Here is a 27,956-nt window from a genome sequence, read left to right as displayed (position 1 = left end):
CATTTTCCTTCCTCTCTAACCTCACTCTCTTCCTGTGTTGTGTAAACTGTGATTCCCTCCCTTTTCTCTCCTCCTCTCTCATGTGTCTCTGCTGTCCTGTCTTTGTGACATCTCTGTTTCACTGTGGGTGTGGGGTTGGGGGCAACTCTTCCTGGGGCAGACGGTGTGCGAAAGCCTCCCGGCCCTTGGAAAGTGTCTGATTTAGACATCGTTGTGGACCCGGTACCCCCGTCCCTTCCAGAATCACACCCGGGCACCGGAGCCTCCACTGGCTCTGACGGCACGTCCCGTGAGTGCACAGTGCTGCAAAAGCAGAGGGATTGGCACTTTCTGAACCTTCTCTCTCAACTGTAGCACAGGATCCTCAGCATGCGCTCAAGTTTTTACCCCATATTACAAACATATCTTGTCATAGTCATACTTTAAGTTTAATTGAATGTAAACAAATAGTTTCTTGAAGTGGCTGCTTATTTTAAGAGCACAGAGACTCGGTTCACCCCAATCACTACAATCTAATCACCTAGTGCTACTTTCATGATTCATGTTTAAAAGTGAAGGGGCATTGATGATTTGCTCTGCCAGACAAATTGAAGCTTAGATGAATAGCTGTGGAGCAGAAGCACTTTTTAACAATCACTGACTGATGGAAGCATCCTTGTTTGGCATCATTCAGCTCTCCTGCCTGTGCAGTATTGAGCCAATTTTTTTTTTTTTCTGACCTGCAGAGAGTTCATGTTGACATTCCTCTTTGAATGAAGTTTCACACTCTTAATCATAGTTGATGTCACAGCTCATCTGAAGACAGTGTCACTGACAAAGCATTGCTGATCCTGTGTGTGTTTGTACTCTTCTGAGAAGGTTCAATGAGTTGAGTGCCTCATACGTTCACACATGCAAAGCTGTCCAAAGTGTTTGGGCTTTGTTCTAATTCCATAACATTCCCCGCCCGTCTAACCTTAGCCTCCACACCACATTCTCACATCTACCAAGCTGTGAGAACCACTCTTAGTTGACAAACACTTTACATGCACAAGGTGTTTAACTTGTACATGTTAAAATGTCATTGGATTCACTTAAGAAATGTCACTCTCAATAATCTGTGAAGACCCTGATCAACCTGTTTTCTTTTTAGACTCTAGTTGGTGTTGGTAGAACTTTTTCACTGCTGCTGTGTTAAACTCCGGCTACATTTAAAGACATTTTAAAGAAAAGAACCAAACTAAAGCAGACCAACTGCCACTGTGTTGATTATTTAAAATTACCCTGGGTATTATATAGAATTTTGTCAATCAAGAAAGCAATAATTGGCTTTTGATGTTTTTGGGTCTGTAAGGAGTTGGTCGCCACACTCTCTCTGTTTCCAATGCTCTTGTTTCATTGTGTCTTCCTTTTTCCATCCACTTTCTTTTCATCCTATCCTTGCTGTCTAAAGATGCATTCTTTTATCTTGCACATATATATTTTTTAAGTAATCAGTTAATTCTTGAAGATAAACGATATATTAGTGACAGTACTTACTGTGCATCCCCGAACCTTCTACTAAATCACAATTTAGTTATTATTTACCAAATGAGACTGAATTAAAACACTACATGTGCACACAGTAGAAAAATACTAATGCAGATACATTCATTGCCATCACTGCTGCGAAGTGAAGACTCAGGATTTTTGTCCTATTGATCAATAGCCCCTCTTGAAACCTTAGTCTACAGTATTTCTGATGAATTTCTGGAAAGTAGGACAACTTGCAAATCTTTTGTGCAAGAAATAAAGGAATGTTGTGATGTACCAGATGTGTCTGGCAACATGGACCTTCAACAGAGTCTGGAGATTTTGAGAGATGAATAATTGACCATAAATAGTGTGAAAAGGGAGTGGTTTTAAGTGAATGGTACATGAAGCCATCTCTCTTAATCAAAATCAAGCTTTTTGATTGAATTAGGGATTTTTAGAGAAGTGGTTTGATTCTTCTCATTATCTTTGCTTATAAATGTGAAAGATGTCAAATTGGCATTAACAAAAAGCAGCAGGAAGAGTTTGAATGTCTCTTTAATAGTGTCTGGTTAATAGGATAGGTTTCTCAAAATCCTGAACCCTCCATTTAATACCAATCCTAGGTCCAAATGGTACATGTACACATGTATGTGTATAAAACATTACACATCCTGATGTTTTTGAAAAACCACCAATGTTCCACTGTATGTGGTTAATTAGACACTTTTCAAATATGAAAAAGAGAAAAATACCATTTGGACCTAGCTCTGGTGGACATGCTTTGTCACTACCTTGAGTTGCAATAGAGGCTCATGCTTCTCACCTTATCACCTCAGTCATTCACTATGGTCTTTTTTCTCTTTTGCAACACATTTACTGTGTCCTGTTTATGCCATAGCTAATGACACTGGTTGGCCTACAGTTGGCAAGACCAACACAACTCTAAAGCCTCCTGAGAGAAGAGACTCAGGGACTGATATCCAGGGCAAGAGCCCTCCCTCAGGCTCCCCCGGCGCTCCAAGTGCAGAAAAGGTTAGCCGTCTTTCTTTTTATCCCCAGTAATGTCTACAACGATGTTAATCTCCTTCTGTAGCCATTAATAATTTCACACCCATATGACAAATGTTTTCTGTTTGAGATTTAATATAACCTTAGGGGAAGAATTCAAGATTTAGGTCTCGTTTCTCTGTCTGTTATACGCTTTTCAGTGGTGGATGTTTGTGTGGTTTCATGCTTCTTCACAGGTGCTAGATACCAAAATGGTTGTCTCCTCCCCTGCCATATCCAAGCCCCAGCCGCCTCCCTATGGCTCCCACCTATCCTCCGCAAACTCAGCCAGCTCCTTGGATCGCCGCAAGGATGCGCCTCCTCCGCCTCGCCCACTCCCAAACCCGCCAGCTCCCGCTTGGCCTCGAGCCCCCCCCTCAACAGGCTCATCCTCACAGCAGATCCAGCAGCGTATCTCAGTGCCGCCAAGCCCCACCTTCCAGCCTAATACGCCGCTTTTCCCTCCCGGGCTGAGCGAGCGACTCGATCCACCACCAGCTGTGGCAGTACGCCCCTTCATTCCAGACAGAGGGTCACGGCCTCAGTCGCCCCGTAAAGGTCCACCTACCATGAACTCCAGCTCCATCTATCACATGTACCTCCAGCAGGCAGCGCCAAAGAGCCAGCCACTCAAGCCTGCTCTCAAAGCAGGTAAGAGCTGTGTTTGAAGAGATGGTCCAATATGTGAGGCCTTACTGTGAAATTCATGTTTTCATGATTGGATAGTTGAATAGTTGAATGTAGAATCGCTGGAATCAGACGCCTGTATTGTGATATAGCGTCTCTTTCAGTACTAATGCTACATCGTAGATTCAGTTTTATTTTGTAAAAAATAATAAAATGGTGATTTGGCCGATGAGGCTTTTATAAAAGCGACAGCTGTTTTTTCAGCATATACCAAACACTATAATGTACATCAATTAGCACTAAAAGAATTATTCAGTTAACTTTTTTACTTTTTGGGAAAAGATAAGTTTATAGTCTACAATGTCAACATTTGTGATTAACAGAAAAGGAACTGACAACAGTTTTGACTTTGATTAATCATTTTATATTGTTTCAAGAAACTGCCCAACGTTAGCTTGTGTCAGCCTTAGATATATTTCTCTAATTTATATCATTGTTAATTAAATATCTCTAGGTTTTGCACTGTTAGTCAGACAAAACAAGAAATTTAACATGCCACAAATTCTCACTTTTTTGTAATATTAGACAACAGACAAGTACAGATGAATTACTACTAAGAATAAAAATGGCTGTAGCGCTAATGTCAATGCCCTCAAATTTAATTCCACTCTCTCTCCTTGTCTCCAGTATATGGGAAGCCTGTTCTCCCCTCCAGCTCGACACCCCCCTCGCCCCTGCCTTTTGTTCAGGCGGGAGGGGCCTTCCCATTGCTCCAAGGCCAACCCACCGGTGAGGACTCTCTGGACGGAGAATTTGACGATCACGAGGCCTTCCAGCACCTGGAGCCCTCAGCGCCGCCTCCCAGTGTGGAGAACATCCCACGACCACTCAGTCCTACTAAGCTAACACCCATGGTACACTCCCCGCTGCGCTACCAAAGTGACGCTGATCTCGAGGTGCTCCGTAAAAAGCTGGCCAACGCTCCGAGACCCCTCAAGAAGCGCAGCTCCATCACAGAACCAGAGGGTCCCAGTGGACCCAACATCCAGAAACTGCTCTACCAGAGATTCAACACTCTAGCAGGAGGAATAGAGGGAAATGGAGTCAGTGGATCAGGAGGTGGCAACGGTGCAGGTAGCGGAACACCGTTTTATCAGCCAGCTAATCCTCCTGGGTATCTGGGAGGTGACTCTGTGGCAGATACAGACAATGGCAACCTCCTCTCTGAGACGCCACTACCGCCACCACCTGGGGCAGAGGAGCTGGGCTCTGAGGCTCCACCTCCATCTACTGACGCCAATGACAACGAGCCACTGCCCTCGCCACCAGAAGGGCTGGGCGATGCCGCTGAAGCAGAAGGACCAGAGGACGACAACAACAACAATGTGGGAAGTTCTGAGGCGTCGCTGCCCAGCCCCGTGCTGGAGGTCACCACTCCAGAGGAGAGTGGCACGGTGGTCTCACAGCCCCTGGTGAGAGACACATATGCGCAGACTTATTCTATTATTGCATTAGAAGAGTTTTTGAATAAATAAAATTGTAACTCCTGCTTGCTCGCTCCATTGTTACAGGAGAAACGCACAAACCTGAAGAAGCCAAACTCCGAGCGCACTGGTCATGGGTTCAGAGTGAAGTTCAACCCTCTGGCCCTCCTGTTGGACGCCTCATTGGAGGGAGAGTTTGACCTTGTCCAGAGGATCATCTATGAGGTATCTCGCGACTGCTTCCATGTGTGTTAATTCATGTGTATTTGCGTGTAGGATAAGCGCTCATCTTTTCTTCTTGTTTTTTTGCAGGTGGAGAATCCAAGCACTCCCAACGATGAGGGCATCACACCCCTGCACAATGCAGTGTGTGCAGGGCATCACCACATAGTCAAGTTCCTGTTGGATTTTGGTGTGAATGTCAATGCTGCTGACAGTGATGGATGGTAAGTCCAAGGTCTCCAGCAACAGGAGAGCTGGGTGATAACCCATAATCCATATTGAAAAAATGTAATTGAGTTTGATTTGACATGATCCGTTTTTTGTGTTTGTTTGAACAGGACTCCACTTCACTGTGCCGCCTCCTGTAACAGTGTTCATCTCTGCAAGCTGTTGGTTGAGTCGGGAGCAGCCATCTTTGCAAGCACCATTAGTGATGTGGAGACCGCTGCAGATAAGTGCGAAGAAATGGAAGAGGGCTATATTCAGTGCTCCCAGTTTCTATATGGTGAGAAACAACCCACCCATTGGTCCAAATGTAATTTTACAAGGACTAGTCGCCTAAAATTTTAAATTTCTTCCAACTCTGTCATTTTAAACTTCATTGAAATTTGTACAAAAACCAAAAATATAATAAATCAGCCCCTGTACCTTAAGACAACATGGCATAAATTGTGTCCAATGCAATCGTGATATTAACAGTTTCTTGTGGACTCTCTCGTGCAGGTGTTCAGGAGAAGTTGGGGGTCATGAACAAGGGGACAGTGTACGCTCTGTGGGATTACGAAGCTCAGAACCAGGACGAGTTGTCGTTCAGCGAGGGGGACGCCGTCACCATTCTGCGACGACAGGACGACAGTGAAACAGAGTGGTGGTGGGCGCGACTCGAAGACAGCGAGGGCTACGTACCCCGCAACCTGCTGGGGGTAACAACAAAACACAACCATTTGTCACATTTGTCTGGTTTCTTTCAGCTTATCAGTAGGTTAACCTAATGAAACAGAAGTGATCATTTGAGGGGCAGTACATGGCATTTCTCTTCCCATGTTCCAATTTGTTGGTCCTGATTAATAGGAAGTGGGTTAATCAAAACTGAAAACAGTGTTTCACTCTCTTGTTGAAAGTTTCAAGTAATTAATAATGAAAACAATTGTTAGTTGCAGCCCTGAACAACAGCATGACCCATTCAAGATACTTGACTTATTGACTTTATCTGTGATAGGCTGGCTGAATTTCTGCTTTGATGTCATTGTCTATTATATTATTACATTTCAGTTGAGAAAATATTGATAATATTAGTAAATGAATCTGACTTACTGTTAAGCTCGAGTCACAGGGTACGCAGGTTTAACATAAGGCACTGGAAAGAAAAATACATAATACATAACTGTTCCAAAGCAAAAAAAGAAATGAGAGACGTCAATGATGACGAATGTAAATAACAAATTAGTCATGTTCAACATTTCTCCTCTTTCCTTTGCAGCTCTATCCTAGGATCAAGCCTCGTCAGCGCTCCCTGGCATAGTGTCCCACTCCACTGACCTCTGGCTAACAGCTGGACTAGTGACAAAAACCAAGAGCAGAGAACAAAGGAGCCTGGTGCTCCGTCTTCTCCCCGTGGCCATAACCTCTCCTGGCCTTGTGCTTACAAAATCCCTTTTCTCTGAAGCAGTGGGCACTGAACTGTGACACACATATTTACATCTGCATCTCTTAAACCACTCCAACAACCCCCCCACCACCACCACCACACACACACACACACACACACACACAAACAAACAAAAACACACACACACACCTGTCAACCTCTTGCTCTGTCATTGTCCCAACTTGGTTTTACCCCGATTCAGTGTCAGCTCTGTATCAGACATCAACTTGAAGAATAAAACACTAACCCTTGTCTCAGTATTTCTTGCAGTATTCACACTTCTTGAGCCATCTCCATCTCCCTAATGAGGTCTGTGGTGGCACTGGTTTACATGACACTATATGGTGACTGGAAAATCATCTTTAAGGGGTGTGAAGTTGCTGATTTTTGGCAGTGAAATGTAAATGGAGTTATCAGGCATGAAGTGTTTTTTTAATACCAATTTGATCCCCATGCACGAAGAAACAAAAATGTGCTTAGTGTTTGATTTTACTGTAGTCTAACCACCAAAGATAAATATGGATTTGACTATTTGATTTCACTTACTCCCTAAGACCTTGCAGAACTGTTGAGGTGTGAGATAATCAATTGATTAGCTGCTATCAGTAATTATTAACAGCTACCAGGAGATGATTTAAAGTCCTGGATATTCTCATGGAGCAGAAAGATGATGTTGGAAATCCTCAGTATTAACTACACAGACCAGTCAAACCAAATCCAGTGTATTAAAGCAAAGATGAACATAGATTGACAGCCTTACAAATTGTCATTAATCACATTTCCTGAACATCATTGCAAGATGTATTTGTTTAACCAGTGTCATCTGTCTGGGATCTGGATTCAGGACTGTTGTGGATTTGTGGCAAGAATATGAAAAATTTAGGAGTGAGGCTTCAGACAATAATTGTGTTTTTTTTTTTTCTGTAATATGAGATTTCAAGATGTATCAAACTGTCTGAATGAGCAGTCCAAATATTTATGTGGAGTTTATATTTTCGGTAATCTGATTATTCTTGAAATGGAAATGGGTAAAAAAAAAAACAAACAAACTGTATTTTTGCTCGACCAAAAATGGTTGCCAAATTAACTGAGAAGCTGTATCTGGACAAAGAATACACACCAAAATATCTGTATTTTATTATTATTTGGGAAATAATTTGACAGATTGAGTTTGATCACACATTGAGTTATAATTTTTAATTTTTCACTGCAGAGGGAGGCAAGAATCAGTTCCACAGAAACAGAGATGTTAGTTCATTATGATATTGTCAGGTCAGATTTGTTTTTGTTTTTTTAATATTGATCAACTCATTCACAGTATGTATTTTTGTAATTAGTCCAGGAATTTATGTTAAGTCCCATCTCACTTCCACTATCCATTTTTGCCTTTCTTGTGATTAAACTTGACAACATGGAAACATCACCTTAAAGCAGTATCTTGCTTGCAGGTATTTATTGAAATACAGACATTGCACCTCAAAAACACTGGAATCATCAGCCAGACCATTTTACAAACCATGTTCACCCACTAGACAAAGTTCATTTTAACAGTCTATTTTAATAAGCTCTATTTCTTTTTCTAGTAGCTGCTAAATGAGTCTGGTCATCTAACGCTGCAGTTATTTTTCTGTGGCTGTGACAAACTCCACTTGAAACACTTAATCTCAGGACCAACATGGTGCTGCTGACACTGTTTCACCACTAAACTAGTGATCATATTTCAGTTTTTATTCTCAACAAACATCACCTTCATTTCAGCAGCAAACCAAACAAAAACACAGTCCAAACTTAAAAAACAAAAAACAAAACAGTGTCTTTCATGGGCATAAACTATTGATAAATGAAGAGACAGTTATGTGTGTCCGAAATAAATGTTCGGATTCAGATTTCAAATTAGCTTCAGACAATCCTGAATTTGCCCCGTTCTCTTCGTCCAGCTGCCCCCATTTCAGGTAAACACGATTCCAGGAACACTACTGCACGTGTTATCTGTCACATTATTGAACATCTAGAGTCTTATCAACTTGTTCTGAACCTTGAGTGACTGAGTGTTATGCCAAGTGTGCTAGAGGCTTTATGATGGCTTACACCTGTACATAGTGTGAGGAGATGTGTTATATGTCTGTTTGCTGTATGGACAAGTGGGCTTTCTGTATAAACGCTGTACTCACACAATAAATTCTGTAAATGTGAACAATAAAACAGAAGCTCTGGCATGAAGAATTTCTTTCAGTTTCCTATCAGCAAACAATGCAGTGTTACGTTTTATAAAGTGTATAAATATTGTAAGAACCACTGGGTGGCAGTGTGACTGAAGTTTTCCTTTCTGTAATAACATGCTCATGAAACAGCACTATGCCTGAATAAATACAGGATTTACTGAGAAACTGCTGTAACTGAGGAAAATTGAGTCTTGAATATGAAGAAATAGGTGAAAATATTCAAAAACAAAAGGACTCCCAAATGTTTTCATGTCAAGGCCTCCTATACATACACTGTATGATGCTGGGACTGTATATCAAGTAGTCTAACAAACTGATATAGAGAAGCAAACAATTAAATTCCCTCTAAAAGGAAAATAAGGTAAAATGGATCAAAGTAGTGTAACAAATCAAAAATACAGTGAACATATGTTTGTTTGTTTTTTGTTAATGCACAAATATTACTTTCATATATAAGAAGAAATGGTTTCTAATTTGAAATATCTCCCCTCAGTCTTAAATTGAATAACCTTTGAAAGTAAACAACTCTGACAACCTGTTGAGGAAGATGACAGCATTTTTCAACCAATAGGAAAAAAGCTCATGTGACACTTGACCATTCAGATTCAGCACAACTAAATCTGATCTGAGAGACAACTAATATATAAAATAAAATATATCAAATTTAACCATCATACTCCACAGCCTCATCCAAAACATGGTGAGTATGGGATCATGTCACCTGTCTTTTTACATTTATATTCACTCTATATACACTCAGAGAGAAGAAGTTTAAACCCAGAAAATCCAAATGCTTCGAGTGGTTGTGAATCTAGCAGCAGTAACTCTGTGGACAAGACAAAAGACAGGAAGAGGGGAGCAGCAGTGAATTCAGGATCACAGCTGAAGACAACAGGAATCTAATCTGAGTTTATTGAGCAGCTGCTCTGGTTTCTTGACAAATTCTAATTCATCTCAGATGTACAGTTTTATTACAGGAACATCCAATGAAGGGAGAAAAACAGATCTAGTCTCACTCTCCCTGTGGCTAATAATTTATAGAGGAAAGTGAAAAAAGAACTATAGTTTAATGTGCTGTTTGTTCTTTTCATATATTGTTCTATAAATCATAATTAATTTATCCTCTGTTTACGATATGATTCTTGTACAGTGTGACACAGGCTGTAGCGTATGTGATGGTGTCTCCAGATGGGTTTTGGTGGGCCGGCCTGGGCCAATTTTCATTCCACCCCTGAGTAAGATTGATGATAAATGCTTGTTTTTCATTGTTTTTCCATTGTAATGTAAAACCACAGACGGTACATGTTCATACAATATTGGTAAATCCGCCATTAATGTATCATTCATAAACTTAAACACCTCTTTTCATGATCTTTTAGTACAGTAACAATGCCAAAACAGACGAGGCACATAGTTTCACGATGTGCAGGGCAAAAGGAACATCATACATGAATATCATTCATTCAACTAAACCCCCTGCCATGGACTACAACTAAGAAAATTATTCCATTAGGGGGTGAAAAGTGAGGTAGAAATAAGCTCCTGTTGAAATAAAAAATGGACACCTCTAATATTATTCTTCAAGGATGGTAGAAAACAGATTTTACCACAAGTACTGTGGCTGAAGTAATCTATGAGTAAGATAAGGGATACTTAATCAATCCCATTACAATGTAATATTTTGTAGATGATAGTAGAAGTTTGAATGAGGGATAAAGTCACTGTAATTCATGAGATGATCCTGTGGGATGGTCAGTTAACCAAACAGGATTCCTTTCATTCCAGAGGATATATTATATTACAGTCTGTTTCACATGGTTTTATAGGACTAACATAAATGCTAGCTAACAGGCTAAAATCACCTTAACTTTATGAACGGACTAGGTTGTTGCAGAAAAACCAAATATGGTCAATTAAATTTAAAAAAGGGTCTGTCTCTCAGGTTTACAGCCAGGTCTTTCTTGCATTATCAAAAGGGTAAATTAATCAAATGATTTTACTTTTTATTCTTTACAATTTAATTTCGTGTTTGCGCTTGTATCTGTCTTCCACGTGTGATAAATAAGCTAAAGCATTTCATTAGTGAACTAGCGAAATCTTACAAATTGCCTTTGTTTTCCTCCAGCGTGAGTGTATCTCAGTCCACGTGGGTCAGGCTGGTGTTCAGACTGGCAATGCCTGCTGGGAGCTTTACTGTCTGGAACATGGGACCCAGCCTGATGGTCAGTTGGAAGGAAGGGTTACAGTTGTATACAAATACATTAATAAACACATACAGTATCTGCATACAACAACATATGAGTATAATATAGTAAGTATGTTAAAAATGATTTATTAAATGTTTGTATGCTGCTTATAAATGCTAAATATGGGGGACTTAAAGTAAAGTATAGTGTGTGAATTTGATGCATGATGAAAGTTTGTTACAGAAATTTTGCATTTTCAATCATCTTAATGTAACACCGACGGTATGCAGGTTCTCACTACTTTCATTTTCAATATTTAATCAATATTTAATATTCAGTTAAAAGTTGAGAAATAAAAAAGAATAAAACATTTTTTTACTTGGAGACTTGGTCTTTATTTCTTGAGGAAATTTACTTGCCGAGTTATATTAAATAACATAGATAGGTAGATAGGTAGATAGATGGATAGCTAGATAGATGTTTGTCCCGCTTCGGCTACCATCTTCAGTCACGTGATATATACGTCATATTTGTCCCCGGTGGTTAGCCGTGGTCAGTTGTTTGTTTAATGACCTGCTTGGCTTGAATAAAATCACAAGCATGGAAATCGGGACAGAGATCAGCAAGAAAATAAGAGTGAGTGACACCATGGGCTGAGTATGAGTGGTTTGATCCGGACTTGGTTAACGGTTAACGCTAGCGTACCACAGAGGTTTGTAGCTAACATTAGCTAGCTACATTAGCATGTCAGTTAAGCGTAATGGTAACGAGGTTTTTATTTACAAGGCCGAGGAGCGGTTTGAAGCATCACCTGAAAAGTTATTCAGCAGGCAGACGTGTTAGCAGTTCTTTGGTTGATCCTTAAATTAACTCCTGTAACGTCAGACCACGTTGCTAGTTATTAAGTAACCCTTTAATATCAGCCGTACTGTAACGTTACTCTTGGTCTGTTGCAGGCTGCCATCAAGGGCAAGCTTCAAGAGCTCGGTGCATATATTGGTAAGTGATTAAAATGCGTATGTTGTTGTCAGAGACAACAGCTGCTTGGTTACTTGCTGTATGAGTTTCTTCTCTTTGCCAATTTAGACGAGGAGCTTCCTGACTACATTATGGTGATGGTGGCAAACAAGAAAACCTCTCAACAGATGGCTGACGATCTCTCGCTTTTCCTCGGAAACAACACTGTTAAGTTCACAGCCTGGTACGATCACAGTAATTCTGTTATTATTATATTTTACTTACTAAGAGCATGCACTGCTTGCACCAAACATTATAGATACAGTTATGCTCAGTGTGTATTTTATCTTTCTCCATAACATGAACTTGTTGATTTCTTGTAGGCTGCATGGTGTCCTGGAGAAATTACGATCTGTTGCAGTTGGTAAGTCTCTGTTGGATGCATTTAACACTGTATGACGCTATGATGGTTTATCAGCATATGTAGCCTTGGAAATTTTGTGCAGCTCACGTTTTCTTCTCCTACTTGTCTGCATGGTTGTTTTAGAGCCTGCATCCCTCAAGCATCAGCTCCAGTCTGACAGCAGTACTGTGGCAGGGAAGAGCCGGTCATCTGTAAGTGAAGAAAGCAGGACAGAGGAGTTGAAGGTGTTGACGGTGTCCAGCTCTCACTTCGATAGGACTGAAGCACGTGTGTCCAGTTCTGCCCATGAAAGCAGGTGCCTCAGAAGTAGAAGTGTCTTTGTGCTGAATGTATCAAAGCTGGGTTGTTTTAATTCGTCATCCTCAGCACACATGCCAGATACTGCAAATGAAAAACACTAATATATCTATATCCGTTTGTCATCAGGAGGGGGACCTTAGAGAAGAGTTCTTCTCGGCTTACTTCCACTGTGAAACCCCTCATAGAGCCATTCCCCTCGGAGGCTGTTATCGACATCAAACCAGAGATGGATGATGACCTCATCGCTGAGGACCCTGTAGAAATAGGCAGCAACCATGGTCGAACACGTAGCAACGCTGGTAGACCCACAGCTGAAATCTACAGAGCGGGTCAGAGCAAATTCACATCAGTTAGCTCTGTGGACACGTGTCGGCCCGTAGAAGGATCCTCTCACACCAGGCAGCAGGAAAGCAGAAGCAGCAGAACCTCCAGAAGCGGATCCAGTAAGGTACTGTGATTCCATGTGAGCATAGTCGGTCCTCTTTTCAAAGCAGGATGATGTAGGATTTGTTTCAATCAGATGACTGCACTAATTATCTTTGCTCATGATGCTCACTTTTCCTTGACAAAATGTCACACAGGTACATGCAAAGATTCATAATAATAATAATAATAATATTAATGATGTTCGGCATACGTTGTTCAGCAGGAGGAGTTGTCACGGAAACGTAAGGCGCCAGTAGCGAGTTCAGTGGTGCGAGTGAACCGAGCGGCAGACGAGGACAGTGATGATGTGGAAGAGGAAGATTCAAACTATGGAGGAAGAGGCCTGTCCAGTAGAGTGTCCCTGCCCTCCAAACCAGAACGCAAGTCAGTGTAACAGCTCATATGATATTTTGGAAGGTTATATGGTATGCATTGTGTAATTAGAGGTCAAGTCAGGATTGCAATTTACTGTTAATAACCACAAAACAAATGTGATTTGTGCTTGGCATTTGTCTTCAGTTGGAATCCATATGAAACTGAACTTATTTTACTGCAGTAGTTGTGATATGACTATCACTGTCACTTAGTAAGGAATGAAAGAAAGACAAGCTGGCACTGACTTTGTCTTTTATCTGTTTTTCATTGGGCTGCCTGTCTGTGCAGAACACAAGCCTGTTTTCTTGCAGTGTTTATGTACAGGAAAAGAAGAGAAACCCAGACAGTTCACATTCATTGCTTGGCTTGCTGTTTTTTATGGCTGCGCGACTACGGCCAAAATGATAATCCGATAATGAAATCACAATTATGTTGTTTTTTTGTGGTGGTTGAACAAGTTAGTTTTGCTGCTTTGCGGCACAGACAAGCCTCGAGCACTCTTTTTCTTGCTTAACATCATTTACCCTAAATCTGAAATGCTTCGAAACAATGAATGGTGATCCGCTTCGAATGACTAGCTCCTTGCCTTCTGCTCTAGACGTCTGATTTTTGTATCGCTTGGCTGCTCCCTGTTGTCTGAATTTCCGCTGCACGTGCAACCTGCAGCTGCAGTTCAGATCCCTAAAAGTGAAGCCAAAACTCAATTGCCCCCTGGTGGCTGGCATTTAGTTTAAGAAACCGCTTGATTTGATACGCAGTGGAGTTTTCTATGAGTACCCGTGTCAATTTAATTGTGGGTAGCCAGTCTTGTGATCGAGATTAATATTTGATTAATTGTGCTGCTCTGTTTTCTTTCAGACCTACTCTCCCTCCAGCCAAGCAAGCCAACAGGAATCTGATACTCAAGGCCATCTCTGAGGCTCAAGACTCAATCACCAAAACTACTGCCTACCCCACAAGTATGTTTCCCCCTGCCAGACATGTAATCATGAACATTCTGTGCTTGAGGCCCCAGTTATCTCAGCTGTCATTATGACTTTCTTACACTGATCCCCCTCCTCCACCACCACCACACAGTACCACAGAGGCAGACTGTTCCTGTGGCCCCTCGTACTCGCTTGGCCAGCAGTGAGGAGATGACGGCAGCCATCCAGCTGGTCCAGGAGCACCTCCACAGTCTGGCCCCCAGGGTGCAGGCCTACACCTCTGCTGAGCTGCCTCCTTCAAGAACAACTGGTTTGTGAAGAGTAGAATTTTGCTGAGCACTGCTTTAAACACCCAGCCATACAAAAGCCAGAATCACAGTTTAACATACATACATGTTTTCAGTATAAGGATAACCAAGAAATCTCATATAATCTTTTAATATGCAGTAATGCAAATAGAAAGAGGCGGTAGCTACTGATTCATTCATCATTTCAAGTGAATTAACATCCAAAATTCAGGAACATTGTGATGGTTTTTGTGTTTTTTAAATCAGAAATTTAGTGGAGGAACAAAATCTGAACTTATTTTTTATGTGTTGTTTTGTTTATCTTTTTTGGTGCTTGATGTTATGTTCCAGCTCCAGTGAGATCTTTAGCTTCACGCCTCCAGTTGGACTTAGCAGAGAGCAATGATGGACGAGAGCAGAGTGACTATGGTGAGTCCTTTTTGAAGTTTCAAAGTTTCTTCTTAAAAACGTTTACACCAACTTTTAAAGGAACATTTCAAAGCAGTTACTGATGATAAACATCCCAGAAGATGCTTAATAGATTGTCTTCAGTGATGCATTACACTGCGTTTGTGATGTAGCTGTAGGTGTGGAGGTTGCCGCGGGCAGTGAGGCAAAGACATTTGATACCCGCTCCTTCATAATGAGTCGACCTCAACTGGAAGAATCTCAGAACAGATCTCAGCAGCGTCTTCAGGTCAAAGGGGAAGTCCAGTCTGCTTTACCACGCACTGTCCAGGCCAGGTACACACACACACACACACACACACACACACACACACACACACACACACACACACACACACACACACACACACACACACACACACACACACAGTATGTATGTGCTTTTGGCACATTTGGTGTCCTTGAATGCTGAATTGTTGTGTGTTTTATTTTGTCCTCTCCTCTCTGTGGATCTCTGTCTCTCACACTAGTAAGGAGAGGGGTGACTCTGCCAGCCCTAAGTTCATAGTGACGTTAGATGGGGTACCGAGCCCGCTGGGGAACCTTGCCGAATGTGAAATGGAGCTGGATGACGTGAGGCCGCCCACAAAAGTCACTGAGGCAACAGTCCACGTCAATAGGGAGCCCAAAGTCAGCATCCTTCAAAGACTACAGGGAGTGGTCACATCATCAGAAGGGGGTGTGTGGTCTTGTCTGAGTCTTACATGTATTTTAGTATCATACTTCAATAATGATAATAACTAACTTTATCTATGGCACTTTTCAAAACACACTTACAAAATGTCCTAGTCACATCTCTTTACATTCTGTCCTCTTTTGATAGATGATGTGATGGTGGATGAGGACGTCCCTTTAAAGAAACAGAAAGTTATGGAACGCTGCAAGTTCTGGCCAGTTTGTAAAAGTGGTGATGAGTGTCTGTACCATCACCCTACCACACAGTGCAAGTGAGTAATGTTGTTAGTAAAACGTTAATAGTTTGTTTTTTTTATAATTATATTGTGTTGCTCTCACTCAAACTCAGTCTTCATGATTTTATGCGTCTCTTTTTTTGAAGGACCTTTCCCAACTGCAAGTTTGGGGATAAATGCCTTTTCATACATCCTAACTGTAAATACGATGCCAGGTGCACTAAGCCAGACTGTCCCTTCACTCATGTCAGCCGCAGAGGCACAGTTGCTCCTCCGCCAAAGCCAGGTGCTCTCCCTCTCATTGTATCACCATCAAGAGCCATTATAAAGCAGATTTTAGCTAAATTCTAGCAGTTATCTGCAGTTTGTTCATTTCCAGTCTACATGTCTAACTGGATTATTTGTGTTCACAGCAGTGCAGCCAGTGCAAACCACTAGTGTGTGTCGCTTCTTCCCCGAGTGCAAGAAGATGGACTGCCCGTTTTACCATCCCAAGGTAAAATATTCTGAAGTGCGGTTGTGGAGCTTTGATTGCATAATAGGATTTTAATACATATAGGATTTTGTGTGAGGGAAAGTGTTTTTAAATTTTTAAAAGCTGGTGTTTTATTTTAATTCTTAGCTATTCTAAATGTCTTTCCTCTCACCTACAGCCTTGTCGCTTTGCGGCGCAGTGTAAACGTGCCGGATGTACCTTCTACCACCCAACCACATCCGTGCCTCCGAGACACGCACTGAAGTGGACAAAAACACAGAGCAGGTGAACAGATGTAGACAACGCAAAGTGAAAGCCGCATGATAGAAAAATTCCATACGGTCGGAGTTTGTAGCTTGTGGATAAGTGTAGTATCCCCTGCATCATGGAATCTGCATCAGACCATAAGGATTATGCTCAGCTAGTGTATGAGGGGGTTTCACCCAATTAAACATTTAAACAAAAGCTGTAGTTTAGGTAATGTCATCTATATCTGGTTTGTTTTTGTAGTTGAATATTCTCATCCTAATTGTAAAATTATAGTAATAAAAATAAAGATGCATTTATTGCACCTGCTAAACACCTTGTGTCTTTCTCTCTCACAGCTAATTAAGTCCAGGGAGTCCGACAGAAGTCGAGTGGTCAACATGGGAAGCTATGGAAGATGTTCTGGATTTGTGTCTATGAATTTTCAGTCTTAGGTTTGACTGTTGTTTTTGTTTTATTTTATTGTATTGTTCAGATTGATTTTTAAGAAAAGTGTTTTGTAAGATGAACAGTCAGGTTTTTGCTGATGCTCTCCAAACATTAAATACTTCACAGTGAACTTTACATGTATCTCTTCTCATCATTTGTCTAATGGGCTTTACTGTGTGGTTCATGGGCATCTTTATCTTTTTTTTTTCTTTTCTTTTTTTTTTTTTCAAGTTATGACCAAGTCAATGAGGAAAGTTGTTGGCTGTTTGGTGGAGCTTTTGTTCTCTATTCAAGGATAAGCTCAGGTATGAATCACATGCAGTAGCACATAGCAGGTGATGAAGCACAAAAAATTTAAAAAAGAATTTTGCAGTTATATTAAAACGAAAATGCTGTATGTGTGATGTATTTTCTTCAAGTAAACTCAAAGGATTTGATTCACTGTTACCATTGAAAAATGATGCAGGTGTTCCCTATTGATAAACCGTGAGATGATACTGCACTGATAAAACCCTTTTTATGAATATTCTGTGTGAGTGGCCTCATTTATAAAGTCATGATGTGTTTTCCATCTATGAACACATCCAGTTAGGCTTTGTTTGAGATGAGAAGCCTTAAGCACTGCAGTTGTATACTGTGATTGTGTCATTCTACTAAAATGTGAAAATAAAGCCGCTTATGAACAACTGCTCAAATATAGAAAATGTCCCAAATGTATTTTTTCACACCCACTAAAAGTGTAAAAGTGCAATCCATCTGGTAATTAGGTGGGATTGCTATGAAAACAAAGCTAGCTTGCAGGTTGGTGCCGGTCCAAGAGGGCGTCAAGCAAGCAGCCCCTGGAGTCGACCCAGACAGCCAATGTTGATCTTTTTGAGGTGAGATCCTGTACTACACATGGCTCTATAAATCCCTATAATGTATGAGTACTGACGTTATAAAGTCTTTTATCATTTAAAATTGTCATGTAGAGTAGATGAGTTGCACATTCAGTTATTGTTTTGCTATTTTTTATTACATCACTCATCCAGTTCCAGTTCAGTTATTCTGTCATGAGGCTTCATCAGTCACGTGACTGAATTAATCTGCCATTTACTGTCAATAATATTATGTTGCCTTATCTGTGATTGAGCAGCCTTCTTCACTGCAGCCGCAGGTTCATTCACCACCACTTGACGCTGCTGCTGCGTGCTCCGTGATGACGTCACGTTAGTCAGAGTCAAAAGCCCTGTGAGTGTGAGAGTTTCTCGCCGGGTGCGGTGGCGCGCGCCTGTAATCCAAGCTACTGGGAGGCTGAGGCTGGCGGAGCGTTTGAGCTCAGGAGCTCTGAGCTGCAGCGGACTATGCCGATCGGGTGTCCGCACTAAGTTCGGTATCGATATGGTGCTCCTGGGGGAGCCCGGGACCACCAGGTCGCCTAAGGAGGGGTGCACCGGTCCAGGTCGGAAACGGAGCAGGTCAAAGCCCCCGTGCCGCTCAGTAGTGGGATCGCGCCTGTGAATAGACGCTGTAGTGCAGCCTGAGTAATACAGCGGGACCCAGTCTTTTTACACTCACCAATACACTACTATCACAACACACACTCACATATTATATTTGTACATCACACAGCAGCTTCTTCGCCACTTCTTCATCTTCTTGTCCCCATCAAAACCTGCACAAAGCCGCTGCTCGACACCACCTCCACCTGGAGGCCAGCAGCTACTACACCAGCCACACAATGCTTCTCATGTCCTGCAGGTGGCGCTAATTTAAAGCTGCAAACAGACCACTGTTACTGCTGTTAAGATATGCTGCACATGAAAGGTAAACACTTCAGGCTTTTATCCTTGAATGTTGATGTGTTTATTCGACTTAAATGTGACACTGTAACAACCTACAGTCAGTATAATTTTTCCACAGCTGATAATCAGTATTATACAAGAATCAGATAGTTGTCTTGTGTGTGTTCACATTCAATACATCATGTTTGAAAAGGTTAATTCAAGTAATAAACAGTGCCAGTCACCAGTACAAATGTGTTAATTTAAGCCGTTAACATCGCAGCTCTCCATCACTTACAGTCATTTCTTCCTTTTTGTAAAATTAGACAGATTTGCTTGTCCTTCCCTGGAATAGAGATGCGATTGTTCATTATCAGGCATACTGAAAGTGTCAGTTCCCAGCAGCTGATGCCATCAGAGAGATCAAATCTTGATGTGTGACTTTAGGATCTGTCCATGGTGATTGAATTGTGATAGAATTACAGACTGTAAAATGGATTGTTTTTGGACCGAATTTGTGGATTTTCTCAGTTGATGAGGAGATGTTGCCTCACATCTAAATTGATGCATCATGCAAAGAACACAACATTTCGGAATAACTTCTGTGGCTTCGAAATCTGAAATGAGCCTGTTTGAAATGATTTCCAGGGTAAGGGTGGAAATTTACCACCATGTTGTTTCCCAGATGCACAGGTGACATTTAAGGTCAACCACAAATGACACTAAGTGACAATATAATGACCATAATTTCAGCTCCAGTTCCATGTAATGTCCACATATTGGCCAAGGAAAGTTTTTAAAGTAAACTATCAATTTAGCTGTATTTGACGGGTTAGCTTCAGATCACCAGAACACTATTTGTGAGGTCTGGAGGAGGAAACAAAAGTCAACTTTCCACTGACTGGACTTTACACATTGGCTATAATGACTCATGAATGGCCTTTGTTTTGCGATGAATATTTACTCATGTTCAGCAAACTCACAGTTATCTTGTCAGTGCTGTTATTTTTACGGTCATCAGCATCTACACGATTCTTCGCTTTCCCTCAGTAATTTGGTGCTTATCAGAAACCTCCCACGGACATTTCCAAGGAAGAAAGACCACAAGAGAGGGCATCTCAGTCTGCTATCTAAATAAATGGCCCTTTGGGGGTTTTTCCAAATAAGTGAGGTCTTAAGAAGAAGTGTAACTCCCATTGATAGTGCTGGTTAAAATGAATGTAAACTGCATTTCTCAACCGTTGCATCTACTTGACCTCTATTTTCTTTTTTAAGTATATTTTTGGGGCTTTTTATGCCTTTATTTGATAGTACAGTAGAGAGACAGGAAATGGGGAATGACATGCAGCAAAGGTTGTCTGATGCGGGACTCGAACCGGGGCCAACTGCAGCGAGGACTGTAGCCTCTACACATGGGGCGCCTGCTTAGACCACTGATAAGTCACGATCAAGCCTTTCATTGCTTCTGAGCGATCAAGACTTAAAATGCTAAAGAGCTAGATTGCATATGCACCGACATTTCACTGACAAAATCAAAATGACAAACAAACAAAAGAGAATTACAGACATCTGCAGATATTTTGAAATGATCTCAGCATTTTAAAGCGTTGTGACCCCACTGACCCCCCCCCCTGCACTTTAAGGTCATTTAAGGTTTAGAGATAAACTCAGTTCAGAAATTGGGCCACATTAAGTCAAAGACATACCCTTGTTTCTTTTTTCTTTTTCCCCACACTCTATATTTGTACTGTATTGTTTTCTGTGTCCTGGTTAAAGCAGAATTTGACTAATCAGCTTTCCTCTCCGTTCTCTCTTTTCTTTTTACACATTCAACTCTTTTGGACGGCTTTAAATGCCAAGTATTAGAAATGTCTGCCCTTGCCCAAGCTCTTCAAAATTCCTGTGATGGTAGAACATGTTTTTGTGTGGGAGGACTGTTCTGCCAAGCAAAGCTGTTTTGGTCCTGATTCTTTCTTTTTTTTTTTTTTCTCACAAGAAAATCTAGTTCTCGCACCACCAAATGCTACCTTGTGATGGGGGCAAACAAGAAAATAATACATGAGTAAAGGTTACAGCAGCTTTAGAGCTGTCACCCCCTGATTCTTATTTGGATTTTGTCGCATGTAAAAGCATTAGTATGTATCAAACACGCACAAAGTCCCTAAAGTCACTGTTTGAGAACAGAAAATTTTATTTATTTCCCGTATGTCACCCTCCCCCACCACCACTGTGTGCATTCAGTGAATTTAACCTCCTCAAAATGTACATTTTCTAGAATATTCCCCATGATTCAACATCGTCACAGTCATTGAGAGTGCAAGACAATGGGGAGCCCCTTGTGCATTTCTCAATGCCCAGGCCCTCGACATTGCCTCACCTTATTGCAGATGGCGTGTCGCAAGCAAAACAGCGTGGTACAGGTCTGGAAATTACCACGAAGCTTGTGTAAATATTCACAACCCAGTCATCCATGTGGAGTTTAGGAATGCGCTGTCCCTTGAGGATTTAGTCGAAACCATGATATTGTTATGTGGCTGCTAAAAAAAGAGGAAGAGGGAATACCCATAAAGTCCATCAAACACAATTGCACCCAGACATACCCCCCCCCCCCCACACACACACACAAACACAAACACTCTTATACATACATACACATAATCAGTGAAAACGGAGTTGCAGCAAAATGAATATCTTGTCTTTTAGGTTTTTTTTGTTATTATTATTATTTAAAGTAATTCATTTTTTCAATTGTGGTTTGTGGTTTAATTGGCTTTACCAAACATTAGTTTCTACATGAACTTTTTACATGTAGTCAGTGGGGTAACTATTTGAAACTTTTTCTTCTGAGACTGGTAATATCCACCCATGTTTATTCATATTGCTACATAAACCCTCAATATGTTATTTCTCTGGAGTTTACAAGATTACCTTATGTGCCTTAACTTTCCATCAGACATGTGACTTCCAGTTTAATGCAACTTACCCAGATTCTTACCAGAAACCACATCAGATGCAGCTAATTAGGCAGACAGCTAGTCTCAGTGTATGTGTGTCAGAGAGGGGGGGTGGGGGGGCGAGTGAGAGAGAGAGAGAGAGAGAGAGAGAGAGAGAGAGAGAGAGATGAAGGAAGAGAGCATGTGCGAGAGTGAAAGAGAAGGAGGAGTGACAGAAAGGGAAAGAAAAGAGGGAAGAAGGAGACTCATTACTCATTAAGTGGTAAACTTAAGTTCTTCTCAGCAACTCGTTCTGCTACACAGACTCTCTCTCTCTCTCTCTCTCTCTCCCTCCCTCTCTCTCACACACACACCACATACCGCACACACACATACTCAAAAACACAAAGCAGAAGTGGACAAAGACACACGGTTTCAGTCGCCACGGTTGGCTATGGCTCAGGGCTCTGACAGCAATGACACAAGTTACAAGTCCCCGTCACCTGGAAGCAGGCCGGTAAGTGTGCACTTCCATTTACGTTCTCTGGGTTACCTGCTATTTTCACTGAAGGCTCATACGTGTTGTAGTTAAAGCTTTCTGGACAACATTTTAACTACAAGTCCTGTGAATTAAACGCTTCATCTTTCTCCTAAACCTTGGATTGGACGCAGTCTTTCTTGCATATCTGTTGGGCAGCAGTACAGCCCGTCATCAGTGGCTCTGGCTCTGTCTCTGCTGGCTCTTTTCACAGTTTCTCGGGGTGTTTCACATGCACACATGGGCTGGAGGCATGACTCGCCTCAAGTGTAGGCTTTTGTGAATTGCAGTATGTGTGTACACTATGTGCTGTAGTTCTCTGTGCATGTGAGACGCTGCCCATCATCCTCAGTGCTATCGAGATTCACGTGTGCCAGCCTCTAGAACATTGTTACTCCTTTTTCTTGCTCAAGAACCATTCTGGACATAACACAATCAAATGTTATTTCACATGCTACAAGCTGGAAGCATCACTGTATACAGATGGAGCCAATTTCCAGCAGCATCAGCTGTTTTTGATTCTTTTCTTCGTTTCTTTTAGCAATGCGTTAACAGACAGTTGAGATGACGTTAGATAATTAATTTGTTATCTCTTTGATGTACAACTGACTCAGCATTTTGAAAAGGATTAGTTATTACGATACCAAGAAAATCGAGTGATCAGGACATGAAACAGGGTGTGCGTTATACCTAACCGATGAGTCAGCCACTCCCTGACCCAGCCCTTCACGTTAGGTGTAATGTTAAGCCCATCTTCTGTCAAACTGTCATTAATCAAGACGACATTTCCATTCACACATAGACCCACCGGTGAGGGCCAGCACCTTCATCTTCATCAACAAGCTTCTACGTAAATTCACTTTTTCAGATTCAGGAAACTCCCTGTGTCAAAACTGTCAGTTTACCACTTCACATCTGTGGAACTTCACACACACACACACACACACACACACACACACACACACACACACACACACACTCTGACTTTCAAGCATCTCTGTTTTGTTAGAGCTCCTCAGATGATGTGAAGAAAGTGATGCGGAGAGAGAAGAACAGGATTGCTGCTCAGAAGAGCAGGATGAGGCAAACCCAGAAAGCTGACAGCCTACACTTGGTGAGGAGACCTTTCTCTGCTCTACACACCACACTCGCACACCAAAACAATTTAACACTGACCTCTTACATTTGCCAAAGAGACACAAGCCAAAACAGCAACGATATTAATCACTGTGTGATATTTAGTACAAACAAAGCTTGCACGCCAAATTTTCTAGCTCAGAAAAGTGTCATTTTGTGATAGTGTGATCGTAATGCTATGCTGGTTTCAAATAGAAGGTACATGCAGAGGGGTGTTTAGCAGATGTAGCATTAGTTAGGACACCCTTGCAAAATAATAGAGGCGTGGAGTGAAAGTTACTCTTGCTAGATTTAGGAAGATATCATGTTATATCCGTGAATAATGTTAAAGTAAACAACGGCGTTTGTGCAGCCTGAAGGCCACGCCAACTGATCAATTTCCAATATAACTCCATGATACGTGGACATAAACAAACAGTGGCTGTGTGCGATGGTTTCCATGCAGCACTTTTAGAAGCCTCTGGGAATGGATTTGTACTATATTTACAAAATGCTACCTGACCATGTGGCGATGTGTCATAGCTTCTGTTGGGCTGCACACTTGGACGCCGCTCTGTGTGTTTGCAGAAGCTTAAGGAATAAATTAGCACGTGTGGGCAATCACTCCCTATCGCAGCTGAATCCAGCACCAGAGACTGTAGAGCTAATTCTGATGATAGTGAGTGCTGTTCGGGTTCGCCGCTCTGCTCATTTCTCACCATTATCCTTTCATGCCTCTCGTTTCGTGTGATAACTGGTAGTCGGTGTAAAGATATGACTCTGTCGCTTCAGCTTTTACTTGTTTGACTTGACACAAGATGAGTCCGTTATTCACCAACTCTTTATGAAGCTTAAGAAAGAGTGCAAACTCTTCTGTTCGACCTCCACGGATCTGGATTTGCAGATATTTTTCAATGAGAAGCTGCAAATTTTTCACTTTCTATTCAGATGTTCAGTGTCCTCAACCTGTGTGTGTAGCGGGTCTATGAACAAAATTATGTAATTATCTTTTGAATGTAACTTCACACACTAACTGCAAATGCTGTCACCTTTTATATCAACCCGTATATCAACACACTGACCATGTAGCCCCTCCATGTGTGACTTCCTTGTTCGAGAAAAGATGGTTTGTGCTGCACCGCACTCTTTCACCACGATGCTTTCAGAGCAGCTGTTTCTGTGAACTTTATCAGATGAACTGAAAAAGAGTTTGACATTCAGAAAGGCCACATTGTAGGCAGTGCATCCAGCGTAACTGATTTGAATATGTGAGAATCCTTCCCAAGAAGTACGGTGTATTTTATCGATCTCTTTAAAGCTTGTCACAGAGAACACTGCAGCACACATTCTGTGGTTTTACTTTCGTCGTCTCACTAGATAAACAGGAAGGCGAATTTTCCCTCTTTATGACACCGTGGCCCATTTCCTGTTTCTTCAGTAGTATTTTCTTTTTTTCTTCTGTGTAAATGAGCTTGAAATTATACGTTGTGGGCAGGAGGGGAGAAAAAGGCTGTCACTTCTTGTAAAGTGTAGTGGGCTGTATTTGGCTAAGTGACGCAAGAGCAGGGGTTTGCCCAAAGGTTCTGTGACAGTAAGGACCCAGCATTGTAATCTTTTGGCCACAGTATGATGACCTTTTAATTACCCAAGTGGAAGATTTCTCCCCTGCTATTCCCACTCACACACACACACACACACACACACACACACACACACACACACACACACACACACACACGCACACACACATAAAAAATAAAAAATAAAAAAAACAACAGTTTGCTCTACACCTCAAAATTGATGATCACAGAGAAATCTTGTTTTGGAAAATCTACTGACATCATTCAAAATGTCAGAATGGCAGCTTTTGAGGTGCAGGCGGTTCATATTGTGAGGTTTAAGTTTGAATCTTTAATCAAACGTTAATGTAAACAACAATGCTGCTGTTTTGGAACATGTTTACAACAATTTCTTTTATACTTTATTACGAATCTGATTTCTGATGTGTTTTTACAAACCCCCAGACAGCCTTTGGTCTTCGCTCATTTCAGTAGAGAAAGAAAAATGAGATCAATAAAATTGAAAGTCTAGTTTGACAGTGAAAATAATCTTGCTGATCATAAACTAACTCAGGAAAAGGAAAGTAGCATACATCTGTTTTAGCAAAGAACATTTTATTCTACATGACTGCCAACTATTTTACAAAGGATACTATACTTTTATTTTTGTGATATGCTTTTTTTACCCCCAGTATGTCTGCTCTACATATAGTTATTCTACAACAGAAAAACTGACTTGCAGAAACTTGCTTGAGAGAGGAAGTCCATCATGGCAAACTACATCCACTGTTTACTTTTTATTATTATTGAGTTAATACACACTGTGTGCCACCACAGATCACCTATCTGCATGTTGATGTAAACTTATGGCTGCCATGAATTTGGAAACAAGACCGAGAGTCTGCAGCTCAGTAAGACTAACCACAGCTAAATGCCAGCATCAGCAGCCCAACATGCCCACAATGACAATGCTAACATACCGATACCTAGCAGGTGTAATGTTTGCCATGTCAGCAGCCTCAGTTAACATCTTAGCATGCTAACATTTGCTATTCAGCTCTACACGCAGTGCTAATGAGGCTGATGGAGATGTACTGGGCAAATTTAAAATTTGATGTGATGATGGCACCAGATGAAAGTTCAGGGGATCCCTCAAAATCACAACTATGCATGTAGGCCTCAGGGGGCCATGAACCTCTGTATAATCTTTCAATCCGCACAATAGCTGTTGAGACATTTCAGTCTGGATCAAAGTGGTGGACCAGCTGACTGACTGGAAAACAATGGCGTCCACAGAGGAGACTCATTCAAACAGATTACAAATCGACTGTAATACGCTTTAGAAAATGAACAGGGGTCAAATAAACTTTAATTTGTGGTTACAGCGTGTTAAAAAACACATGCCTGTAACAGGAAAACAGGAGTTAATGGATGTATCACTTTATCACTTATAAACTCATCCCGTCCTTGTGTTTTTCCGCAGGAGAGTGAGAACCTGGAGAAGGAGAACGCGGCCCTGAGGAAGGAGGTGAAGCAGCTGACGGAGGAGGCCAAGTACCTGTCGTCCGTGCTGAGCAGCCACGAACCTCTGTGCACCGGCCTGGCTCCCCAGACCCCTGACCTCCTCTACCCTCCTCATCACAGCAGCTACCACCACCAGCACATCGCTGTACCACACTACCAGCACTGACCTGACTTGACTAATGGGACGGCCGAAGACGAGCCGCGAAAACAGATGACTGACCTCAACGGAGAGAGACTTACTGGAGATGTGTCTATAAATGTTAACCATTGTTCAAAACTGATCCAGGAGGAGCATGACAGGCTGATGTGTCTCCCAAACAGTGACAGTACGGAGCTCAAACTGTAACGAGCAGTATTCAAAACTATTTATTTTTTGCTTCTCCTCATCTCTTTGCTTTTATCTGATTGATATCAGTGATCTGTGTGTGAACTCGATGGCTAGAAGTATCCACCAGTCTATGTTTACATTGGGTGAAATAACCGACTTACTGTATGTTCAGGTGACTCAGTTGATTTTCTTTTTTTTTTTTTTTTGTAAATTGCTTATTTTCGGTGTCATGGAGACGACCTTTGTCACCCTGTCATGTTTAGAGTTTCTTGTGTTATTGTGTGTTTCAGCGTATAAATGTGGATAGACATTGCTCAGGAGCTTTTTTGTTTTGACAGATTTGATTGTGGACAAGCAGAATGTAAACATCGATATCCTAAATGGGCTCAGATGTACCAAAAAAAAAAAAGAAAAAAAAGAAAAAGAAAAAGAACAAGAAAAGAAATGACTGGCTGTGAAGAATGGGTATCCAAAAGGTCTTGTGTACTTGCTTTTTTCAGTGAGGAGACCCAGCAGAGATATTTATTAAATGTGATGCCTTTATGGGTGATCTTTTCTGACCTTCAGAGGCTTGTTGGTCATGCCTTTTATGCAGGGTTTTTTCTTTGTCAGGACAGCAGGATGTGTGAGGTCTGCACTGATGCTGATAACAGGGGACATGTGACAAACCACCTAGGTGTTTTTCTTCTCTGCTGAGAGAGTCTCTAGATGGCACTGTTTACTTGTATGAAAGACAAAGTTACAGTAGCTTATGTTATAAAGCACAAAAATAATCATCCATGGCGTGTTCTATGTGGGTATGAATTATTATTATTTTGTTCTTCAACACAGCTGAGGCTTTTTGTGTCCTTTTCATTTCACTGATTCCACAATGACTGGTCCAAATAAAAGACCTGTTTACAATGTTTGCAATGTTTTCAACTAGGAGGTGAAGTTGTAATAAAGTGGTTACAAAGGGCTTATTTTATAAATTCTTCGACAGACATGCAGCTAACATGTCAGGTAATGAATAGCAGCTGT

General features: G+C 41.4%; 3 protein-coding genes across 6 annotated transcripts in view; all 3 read left to right on the top strand.

The window, feature by feature from the left end:
* The window catches only part of ppp1r13bb (protein phosphatase 1, regulatory subunit 13Bb), a 28,524-nt gene extending 19,615 nt beyond the window's left edge, over positions 1 to 8,909 (top strand). For 2 of the 3 annotated variants that reach the window (XM_056405566.1, XM_056405565.1), the window contains exons 11-19: positions 161 to 289; positions 2,393 to 2,526; positions 2,739 to 3,192; positions 3,856 to 4,640; positions 4,740 to 4,877; positions 4,965 to 5,098; positions 5,213 to 5,379; positions 5,598 to 5,797; positions 6,355 to 8,909. In XM_056405566.1, coding sequence (XP_056261541.1) covers positions 161 to 289; positions 2,393 to 2,526; positions 2,739 to 3,192; positions 3,856 to 4,640; positions 4,740 to 4,877; positions 4,965 to 5,098; positions 5,213 to 5,379; positions 5,598 to 5,797; positions 6,355 to 6,396 — 2,183 coding nt within the window. In that variant the 3' untranslated portion in view covers positions 6,397 to 8,909. The remainder of the gene's footprint in view (positions 1 to 160; positions 290 to 2,392; positions 2,527 to 2,738; positions 3,193 to 3,855; positions 4,641 to 4,739; positions 4,878 to 4,964; positions 5,099 to 5,212; positions 5,380 to 5,597; positions 5,798 to 6,354) is intronic. The other variant, XM_056405568.1, reaches the window with a different exon arrangement.
* Positions 8,910 to 11,448: 2,539 nt separating this feature from the next.
* zc3h14 (zinc finger CCCH-type containing 14) lies at positions 11,449 to 17,699 on the top strand. Of its 2 annotated transcripts, none has more exons than XM_056363588.1 (17): positions 11,449 to 11,566; positions 11,887 to 11,929; positions 12,017 to 12,131; positions 12,271 to 12,311; positions 12,435 to 12,606; positions 12,738 to 13,059; positions 13,258 to 13,421; positions 14,271 to 14,371; positions 14,490 to 14,648; positions 14,977 to 15,054; positions 15,207 to 15,369; positions 15,564 to 15,772; positions 15,917 to 16,040; positions 16,151 to 16,290; positions 16,421 to 16,500; positions 16,658 to 16,764; positions 17,085 to 17,699. In XM_056363588.1, the coding sequence occupies exons 1-17, from the start codon at positions 11,531 to 11,533 to the stop codon at positions 17,086 to 17,088; spliced, it is 2,058 nt and encodes a 685-aa protein (XP_056219563.1). In that variant the 5' UTR covers positions 11,449 to 11,530; the 3' UTR covers positions 17,089 to 17,699. The 2 variants fall into 2 exon arrangements, with proteins under 2 accessions (XP_056219563.1, XP_056219562.1); XM_056363587.1 differs by having other exon boundaries at positions 16,418 to 16,500.
* Positions 17,700 to 22,108: 4,409 nt separating this feature from the next.
* batf (basic leucine zipper transcription factor, ATF-like) lies at positions 22,109 to 27,894 on the top strand. The gene is made up of 3 exons (XM_056405526.1): positions 22,109 to 22,388; positions 23,419 to 23,523; positions 26,568 to 27,894. The coding sequence occupies exons 1-3, from the start codon at positions 22,326 to 22,328 to the stop codon at positions 26,772 to 26,774; spliced, it is 375 nt and encodes a 124-aa protein (XP_056261501.1). The 5' UTR covers positions 22,109 to 22,325; the 3' UTR covers positions 26,775 to 27,894.
* Positions 27,895 to 27,956: the final 62 nt, after the last annotated feature.

This window comes from Seriola aureovittata, chromosome 19 (genome assembly GCF_021018895.1).
Source record: "Seriola aureovittata isolate HTS-2021-v1 ecotype China chromosome 19, ASM2101889v1, whole genome shotgun sequence".
Classification (NCBI taxonomy): Eukaryota; Metazoa; Chordata; class Actinopteri; order Carangiformes; family Carangidae; genus Seriola; species Seriola aureovittata.
Note: the sequence above shows the minus strand (reverse complement) of the source record. Positions and strands in the feature narration are given on the sequence as shown.